The sequence below is a fragment of the Empidonax traillii genome, unplaced genomic scaffold (genome assembly GCF_003031625.1).
Source record: "Empidonax traillii isolate 1590-97213 ecotype Southwest subspecies unplaced genomic scaffold, ASM303162v1 scaffold1123:size177737, whole genome shotgun sequence".
Taxonomy (NCBI): domain Eukaryota; kingdom Metazoa; phylum Chordata; class Aves; order Passeriformes; family Tyrannidae; genus Empidonax; species Empidonax traillii.
The window spans coordinates 5328-14224 of NW_020956316.1; the positions used below are offsets into that span (position 1 = coordinate 5328).

The following is an 8897-nucleotide window of genomic DNA, read 5'->3' on the forward strand; positions in this document are numbered from 1 at the left end:
TCCAGGGATGGGGCAGCCATGGGAATTCCATCCCAGCCCCCCACCACCCTCACAGGGAAGAATTTCTCCATGACATCCCACCTAACCCTGCCCTCTGGCAGTGGGAAGCCATTCCTCCAGCAGAAACCTCTGGTCAGCACCAACCCCTTGGGAACACGTCCCAGCCAGCCCCAGTGCCAGGCCAACCCACCCGGTGCCGGCGAGGGAGCCGTCGGTGTGGAAGGCGATGTCATAGACCCCCTTGCTGTGCCCCTCCTGGTGCAGGATCTCCTCCTGGGCCTCCAGGTCCCACAGGCGCCACGAGTGGTCGTAGCTGCAGAAACGAGGCAGTTGTCAGATAAATCAGGGAGTCATTCAGGTTGGAAAAGCCCTCCAAGATCATCAAGTCCCACCATTCCCCCAGCATTGCCGTGTTCACCACCAACCCACATCCCCAGCTGCCACATCTCCATGGTTTTGGAGCACTTCCAGTGGTGACTCCCCCACTGCCCTGGGTAGTTTGTGCCAGGGCTGGACAACTCTTTCCCTGAAGAAATTTTCCCCAATATCCAATCTAAACCTCCCCTGGCACAACTCGAGGCCGTTCCCTCTGGACTCCATGTATGTCCAAGAAGAATAAAGGATATTTCACTAATTCTGGGGGCATTTGATTTCCAGCTGGGCACCAACAGTGTCTCACACAGGGGCAGGGAGAGGAACCCCCGTGACCTGCTGTTACTGACACCACCACAAGCCCAGCTGTGGTCAGGAATGGCCAAGCCCTGCCTGTGCCAGGCTCTGCTGTGGGCGAGCCCTGGCACCACTGGGCCACCAGAGGGGCAGCCCATGGTCATGCTGGAAGCAAATCCCCAAGAGTCCGTACCAGGTGGTGCCCAGGAACCTCCCCGACGGGTGCCACATCACACGGGCCACTCTCATGCTGTGTCCTTCGATGTCTGCCATGGGCTCATCACTGAAACACACACAACAACCCCTGGGGCACTGGCCACAGGTGCCAGGCCTTTGCAAGCACATTGTGAGGCAAAAAAAGGTGTGCTGATCAAATCAAGCCAGACATGAACATCAGAGGCGTAAAAAGTCTGTATCTGCCTTTGGGTCCCACTCCTAAAGCTCTGAGTGGAACTCCTTATCCACTCCTGTTGGTTATAAAGCTCTCCTGGGACAATGACGGTGATTATTGTTCCTGAAAATTAACAATCCCCTTGTCAATAGCACTCTGAAAGTGCAGAAACAAACCAGAGACTACCTGAACTGCTGGGAGTTTGCTGAGAACACACAGAACATCCCAAACTGCAGTTAACTTTCTTTCCACTGGTTAATTAAGAGACGTGGTCACATGAGGCCAATGACCCCCCTGTCCCTTTGCACAGGGCACTTCTGCTGTTAGAAATGGTGATTTTTCAGCCAAGGATAAACAACTGGGAATGTGGGAGCTGCCTGTCCTTCCTGGGTGCTCTGCAGGTGATGCTGGGGCTCAGTACCTCCACCAGTCTCCTCCTCACAGCCTGAGAGAGATGCTGCCCATCTGCCAGGACTACACTGTGCAGGGACAGCCTCTGCCCTTGAGCACAGGCTGAAGCTTTTGTTCCTGGCTGCCTTTTTGGTCGGTCCCTCTCCAAATCCTGGTGCTCTCCAATCACTCCAAAGTTCATTTCTTAATATCCTGAATGAAAGGTCAGAACGAAACCATCCCCAAGCCTTCCATCCACCCCCCCACAGCAGTTCACCAAGGCCCAGCAGCAATTCTGACTCCACTCCTTTCAATCTCCCTCGCCCTGACTCCCTAAGCAGGGTGATCTCTCTTCCCAGGGAAGAGGGTGGCACATATTGAGGCACTGGGATGGCTACAAGAGGTCACATTTGCAGGAGGATGGTCGGTGTCTGATGTTTAGGAACACAGATAAACCCCAGGCACAGCTGTGCCTGTCTGGAATGGTTCTGACCTTTCCAGGTTCCAGAGTTTGACAGAGCCATCAGCAGCACACGAGGCCAGGCTGACGTCCTTCTTGTCCAGGGACACGGTGGCTTTGGGGTGGAACACAACTGCTCCCACGTTGGTGCTGTGTCCTGAAGGCAAAGGGAAACCAAAATTCAGAATCTGCCCCGTGATCTTGGCCAGTTCTTCAGAAAAGCAGCATTTCCTTGCTACTGAGGAGTCAGGAGTCAGTGAACGCTTTCCCTGTGTCCTCAGGGCCCTGAAACCCCCAGTCACACCTGCCCTGCCAGCAGCTAAACTGCACTCCCAGGAACCCCATGCCAGAGCATAAAACTGAGGTTTGTAACACTCCAAGGGCAGTGAAAATCCAACATATGAATCAGGAGATTTGTGCTCACGTTTGTATTTAGCCCAAGTTGGGGCCACTGCCCAAAGGACCTCACTGCTGTCAAGTGACCTGCCCAAAACTGCTGGTGTTCTTAACTCAGAAATCAAACCCAGGTTTTGAAACCAAACAAGGGACTGTTCAGCATCAGAAGCAGCAAACTCAGGGCTGAGATCTGAGCTAAAGGCCAGATCCTCCTCCTGATTATCTGACACATTCCCAGGCTCCCAAGCCCCAGTGATGCTCTCAGTAGGAAACAAATCTGCCAAAATCAGATATTTTGAGTCACAAAGTGATTCAGGTGTGGGAGCTCAGCCCAGAGAGGAACAAAAGCCCCAAGCCAAGAGCCCCAGGGAGGGCTGCTCGTACCTCGCAAGGTGTGAACCAGGTTGCAGTCGGGCACAGACCAGAGCTTGCACAGCCCACTCCTGTGGAACACAAGGAATGGATGTCAAGGAACAGACCAAACAGAGCTGCAAAGCCACCCTGGGGGTTCTGCAGTGACTGAAACAGCAACACACTTTGGGCAACCAGCACAGAAACCAACAGGCTCAGACTGAAATCTCTGCTCAGCTCTAAAATGAAGTGACAAGAGCTCAGAAGAGGAAACGAAAACATTTCTGGGCTCTCACAATTCCCAAGCCTCCAAGAACATCCCCGTCCTTCTCTGCTGTGCTCACCCAGCCCCTAAAGCAGTGCTGCCACAGAGATCTCACCAGCAGGCCGTGGCCAGGAGCTTGGAGTTGGGGCTGAAGTGGCAGTAGGACAGCGGGCGATCGTCCCCGATCTGGCTGCAGAAGTTATTGAGGGACTGTAAGAATACAAATACAGCAATCAGTGACTGGAGCACAGCCAGCCCAGAGCAAGGCCCAGCCAAAGCCAGAGGTGATGGAGCCAAACATGTGCAGGAGGAGGCAGAGGCCCCTGGAAAGTCTCTGTCCAAGGGAGGAGCTGCCTCGGAGCCACTGCAGCTCCAAGTGGGGGGGCCAGGGCCAGCCTGGCCTGGGGGAGCCAGCACGGCCTGGGGGCTCAGCCCAGCTCCCCAGGGCCACCCACGGTACCTGTCCCCACAGCCCCACAGCTCTGCAGCTGCAGCCCTGACACTGAACTGCCTGGAGTTTGGCCTCTTTCCACAGCTTGTCCAAGAAATCCAACCAGACAGATGGACAGGCAGTGCAGGGCACGGAGGGGAGAAGCAAATCCTCTGGCAGCTGATGGCTCTGGAGTAAACAGGATTAGGGGGGCAGCACATGCTGTGCCTGAGCCTCTGCTTGGTTAAGCCGGGAATCTGGCTTAGTGTGCTCGGAAAGGGCACCCCGGAGCCATCCTGAGCTGGGTGTGATCTCCAGGGTCTTATGTCCCTTCCCAGCCAGCCAAACCCAGCCAAAGCCAGGAGGACATTCCTTTAGCTTCACAGCCACATGGCAAGGCAAGGCAGGGACATCTCTGATCCCTCTGCCACGCACAGGGACAAAATCCATCTCCCTGGCTCACCGTGCGGGAGTCAGAGCGTGCTTTACACGGACAGGGAGAGGGGAAAGCGGAGCCTCCCGACAGTTCAGAGCCCAGGGTGCACCTGGGACAGCACCTGGGGCAGCTCAAGCCCTGCTGAGCTCTCTGGAGGATCACAGCAGGGGGGCAGTGCCGACCTACCCGCAGGGATTTGTGCAGCTCCTGCCTCTGGGATGTCCTGGTGGCCTCGGGGATCTCCTTGAGCAGCCGGGCCTCCTCCAGCCGCTTCGCTGCCCTGGGAACAGCAGGGGGAGGGATGAGCCCCTTCCCTGCTTCCCCCTTCCCTGCCCTCCTCCTCCTCCTCCCCCAAACTGGGCTAATGCTGGATCAGTCCCTGAGAGCTGAAGCTCTGGGCTCTCTGGACTCGCTTCCCAGTGTGTGCTCCCCACTCCTTGGCTTTCCCGTGCTACCCACAGTGGGATCAGCACCTGGAGCTGACAAATGGTTGCATCTCCCTCCTCATTTGTGCAGTTCCCTCTCACCTGGGCAGGGAGTAGTTTGCCAGCCACAGCCTGGCTGTTTTCAGGCTCCGTGGGCCCTCGTGGTACCAGGTTTGCTGATACTGTAAAAACAGGAATAAAAGGGATGGCAAAGCTCCTCCACTCATTGCCCTCAGCTGCCTCCTCACAGCACCTGCTCCCAAACCCTGCTGGCCTCTGGCCTCTTTTTAAGGCCATAAAGCGTCAGCACAAGCCCCAGAAAAAGGGATTAAGAGAGATAAACCACAGTCTCTGTCCGATGGATCCGATCCTGACACGCTGCCACTTCAGTCAGGATCATTCCAGCTGAGCACTTGACTGGGCTGGATTTACTGACACATAACTCCTGTTTTACACATCAGCCAGTACAGAGAGAGCCCAGAGCTGCAGGAATTATTTCTTAAAGCACAGCTCAAAAATAGTAAGGAAAAAATGGACTCAGAAGAGAGACAGAAAGAAGAATCAGAGGCAGAAACAGATGCAGCAGTAGGAACATATTTTTTCCTCCCAAGTGTGAAGACAACCAAGAATAAAGAACTTGCTATGGTGAGTGAAAGCCCAAACAGCTCCTCTCCTGGTTTGCACACTGAGTGCAGCTCAGAACTTGGCCTGTGAGTACAAACCACACTTGGTGCTCCTCACTGAGACCAAACATTGCCACAGGTCTGCTAAAAGGGAGAACATAGGAAAAGCCTGAAGGGATGACATGAGAATCCACACACTGACCAAAACCAGGAGGCCTGGATCTACCAGAGACCTGGATATACCATCTCTCCCTCAGCTCTGAGAGGACAGGAGACCCCCTCACCTCTTCTTTGGACTTTTTTGACCTGTCATCATCCTTCCTGGTCTTCTTTAACGCGTCTGTGCCAACCACTGAGAGGATGTTTCTCAACCTGGGAAGCAACACAAGAAGTTGGATTTAGTCAGTGATTCCTCAGCTCACCTGACAAATCATCAGTGAGACCTTCCTTCTGCCTTGGGGTTCTCAGAACAGAGTAACAGACTGGTTTGGGTTGGAAGGGATCTTAAAGCTCATCCCATTCACCCCCTGCCATGGGCAGGGACACCTTCCACCATCCCAGGTTGCTCCAACCTGGCCTTGGACATTTCCAGGGATGGGGCAGCCACAGCTTCTCTGGGCAACCTGTGCCAGGGCCTGCCCACCCTCCTAGGGAAGAATTCCTTCCCAATACTCAATATCCCATCTATCCCTGCCCTCTGGCAGTGGGAAGCCATTCCCCCTCGTGCTGTTTAAAGTCCCTCTCCAGCTCTCTTGGAGCCCCTTCAGGCACTGGAAGGGGTCTCCCTGGAGCCTTCTCCTGCCCGGGGTGAACACCCTCAGCTCTCCCAGGAAAACACCAGGAATGTGGCAGCCACGGAGTCCCCCCCCCTCCAGCAGACACAGCACCTCTCCCTGCGCTCTGCAGGCCCCTCTCCAAAGAGGGTGATGGGCTCTCCCAGGGCCCTCAGGCAGGCCTTGACCTCGGCGTCGTCCGTGGACACGTTGATCTGCCGCGCGCGCTTCCGCCGCTCGAACTCCGCCAGCACCTCGGCCTGCCGCTCGCTCAGGTGGTCCTCCAGGTCAAACACCTCCCCTGGCACGCAGGAAACACTGCTGGGAACGGGGGGGACAGTGGGGAGGCACCAGGGATCAGGGGGAACACCAGGGAGCACAGGATAACAATCACAGGGGAGCCATCAGGGAGCACACGGGGGGACACCAAGTAGCAGATGGGGGACACCAGGGAGAACAGGGAAGCACCAGGATGCACAAGGAGACACCAGGGAGCACAGGGAAAATATCAGGGATCAGGGGAGACACCAGGGAGCACAGGGGAGACATAGGGGAATACAGGATCACAGAATCACTGGATCACAGGGTCACTGGATCACAGGATCACAGAGTCACTGGATCACAGATGTTTCTGGTTGGAAGGGCCCTCTGGAGCCCACACAGCCCAACCCTCCTGCCCAGGCAGGGTCACCCCGAGCAGGTGACACAGGAACACATCCAGGTGGGTTTGGGATGTCTCCAGAGAGGGAGGGACACTCCACACCTCCCTGGGCAGCTGCTCCAGGGCTCTGGCACGTGGGGAGGTCCAAGGTGCCCATCCTGTCCCTGCTCTGAGGTGGTGCCCACACCAACAGGAGGGATAACAACAGGCATTTGGAAACGTCACGAAGGGAATAAAACAAAGGGTGTTTCCATCCTCACCACTGCTGATGTTGATGTTCCCAGCCTCCAGGGCAGCCTTCATGCCCTCCTTGCCCAGCAGCCCGGTCTCCCCCTTGGCCAGTCTCTCCCTCTCCTTCTCCTCCAGGCTCCCATAGAAGATCGGGGCTCTCTTGGCAGGGGGGGCATCGCTCTCCTCGGCGGGCTTGGCCTTGGGAGGCTGCAGGGACAGGAACAATGTGGGGACAAAGGGACAGCAAACAGCCTGGCTGTGCCAGGGAAAATGGGGTGTGAAACACGGAGGGGCCCTGGAATAGGTTTTCATGGAATCACACACTGGGTTGGGCTGAGAGGGAGCTAAGAGTTCATCTCATTCCACCCCTGCCAGGAGCAGGGACACCTCCCACTCGACCAGGTGGCTCCAACACGGCCTTAGACACTTCCAGGGATGGAGCAGCCACCGGACAGGGAGGTTTCTTATGTCCCGAGGGCAAAACTATAATGCCACGTTAAACTGCATCCATCAGGCTGTGCCGTGCCCTCGGGTTTAAAGCTCTGTGGGATTTACTTTTTGGAAAAAGCTTTAGGACACGAGGCTTCTCCTCCTCCCGCTGAGCCCGAGCCCCAGGAAGGCGAGTGAAGCCGAGCAGTGCTCGGCTCCTTCCCCCGCCGAGGGGCGGCACAACCCCCCGGGAAACAGTAAAGGATTCGGGAAAACGCGCCGGAAAACGCGTGAGCGCTCCGGCCCCGGCCTTTTGAACGGCCCCGGCAGCTCCGCGAACCCCGCGCGGGCCCTCCCGCGGTGCCGCCGCCACACGCGGGGAACACACCCACCTCGGGGGGCCGGGCCCCGGCGCGCGCCGCCGGTGCCCGTGCGGCGGCCATGGCGGGAACGGGACCGGGAACAGCAGCGGGAAACGGGAAAAGAACGGGAATGGGATGGGAATGGGACGGGACGCGCTCGGCGCCCCGCACCTCACGAGCACTTCCGGGTCGCGCGGTGCCCGCCGGGAGGTGTGGCGGGGAGCGCCGAGCGCGGGGCACGCCGGGAGGAGCATTGCCTGTTAAGGGCGGGACGCGCGGGGCACGCCGGGAGGTGTGGCGGGGAGAGCAGAGCGCGGGACACGCGAGGCACGCCGGGAGGTGCATTGCCCGCTAAAGGCGGGACGCGCGGGGCACGCCGGGAGGTGTGGCGGGGCGGGACGACACGCGCGGGGCACGCCGGGAGGAGCGGCGGGAACGCTGAGGGCGGGATCGCTCGGGCCGGTCCCGGTGCCCATCCCGGTGCCGCTGTCGCCGGTCGCGATGCTCCGTCGGAAGCCGACGCGGCTGGAGCTGAAGCTGGACGACATCGAGGAGTTCGAGAGCGTGCGGAAGGAGCTGGAGGTGCGCGGGGCCGGGCGCGGCGCTGCCCGGGCGCGCCCCCCCGGCCCTGACCGGCCCGTTCCCCGCAGGGCCGCAGGAAGCAGCGCGACGAGGCCGAGGCGGCGGCGGGCGGGGAGGAGGCGGCGGCGCTGGCGCTGGGCACGGAGCACAAGAGCCGCGAGCAGCTCATCAACGAGCGCATCGGGTACAAACCGCAGCCCAAGGCCGGCGGGCGCGCCGCGCACTTCGGCACCTTCGAGTTCTGAGCGCCTCGCCCTCCCCATTCGGCGCTCTCCCTTTTCGGTTGCCTTGCTTTTTTAAGTCCGGTTAACACACCCATGAACGCCCCTGTTGGCCCAGTGTTTTGTTTTAAATAAACACGTCCTTTTTTATTAAAAAAAAAAAAAAGTCATCATAACAAGCACACGGTTGTTAAATCGTGTTAATTGTGAGACACAGCTGGAAATGGGAACACCTGGAGGTAAAACCCTGCGGGAGGATCCTCGGGGATCGGGTGATTTGCTGATCCCAAAGCAGCCCCTGGGATGTTGCAAGGGAATCTCCAGGCCTGCCCACCGAGAGGAAGGACCTGGGAATTGTCTGACGGGTGTTTTGGGTTGAAGGCAGCGGTGCCACAGCTCTGGATGCTCAGGCTCTGCTTCCAGGTGCTGCTCTGCCCTCTCCTGAGGAGCCAGGAAAGAACCCCCTGTGTCTGTTGGGCATGTCCCAGAGCTGCTTCCCAGTCCCCGTCACAGCTGGGCCCTGAGCAGGGAATGGCTGCACACCTGGATGTTGCACTGGGCACGTGCATATGATGGAATGATATCCCATGTTTTCTGACTAAGCAGTTTTTCCTTTATAGTTCCTCATTCCACCTCTGTGTCACCTCAGCTGCCCTGGTTTGTCACCTTGGGAATGGAGCCCCAGGATCGGGGCTGCTTGGACCAAAGGTCACCAAGTATTTCCTTATGGATGGTGCCATGCAAAGCCCAAAGGGAGGGTGATTTCTTCCAGCACATCCCTGGATTTGCCCCCATCAGTGCC

The 8897-nt window shown here is 58.0% G+C and overlaps 2 protein-coding genes across 3 annotated transcripts in view; one reads left to right on the plus strand and one right to left on the minus strand.

Annotated features, from left to right (window-relative positions):
* Window positions 1-7453, minus strand: part of PRPF4 (pre-mRNA processing factor 4) — an 11126-nt gene extending 3673 nt beyond the window's left edge. Inside the window, exons 1-11 of the mRNA XM_027905104.1 lie at window positions 7323-7453; window positions 6531-6708; window positions 5724-5910; window positions 5121-5208; window positions 4316-4395; window positions 3975-4068; window positions 3038-3132; window positions 2691-2749; window positions 1944-2067; window positions 863-952; window positions 145-313 (exon numbers count right to left, since the gene is read on the minus strand). Of these exons, the coding sequence (XP_027760905.1) occupies window positions 145-313; window positions 863-952; window positions 1944-2067; window positions 2691-2749; window positions 3038-3132; window positions 3975-4068; window positions 4316-4395; window positions 5121-5208; window positions 5724-5910; window positions 6531-6708; window positions 7323-7373 (1215 nt within the window). The 5' untranslated portion in view covers window positions 7374-7453. The remainder of the gene's footprint in view (window positions 1-144; window positions 314-862; window positions 953-1943; window positions 2068-2690; window positions 2750-3037; window positions 3133-3974; window positions 4069-4315; window positions 4396-5120; window positions 5209-5723; window positions 5911-6530; window positions 6709-7322) is intronic.
* Window positions 7454-7597: 144 nt separating this feature from the next.
* CDC26 (cell division cycle 26) lies at window positions 7598-8897 on the plus strand. 2 transcript variants are annotated; one of them, XM_027905121.1, is made up of 4 exons: window positions 7598-7675; window positions 7717-7874; window positions 7943-8058; window positions 8716-8897. In XM_027905121.1, the coding sequence occupies exons 2-4, from the start codon at window positions 7794-7796 to the stop codon at window positions 8855-8857; spliced, it is 339 nt and encodes a 112-aa protein (XP_027760922.1). In that variant the 5' UTR covers window positions 7598-7675; window positions 7717-7793; the 3' UTR covers window positions 8858-8897. The 2 variants fall into 2 exon arrangements, with proteins under 2 accessions (XP_027760922.1, XP_027760923.1); XM_027905122.1 differs by lacking the exon at window positions 8716-8897 and having other exon boundaries at window positions 7657-7675; window positions 7943-8123.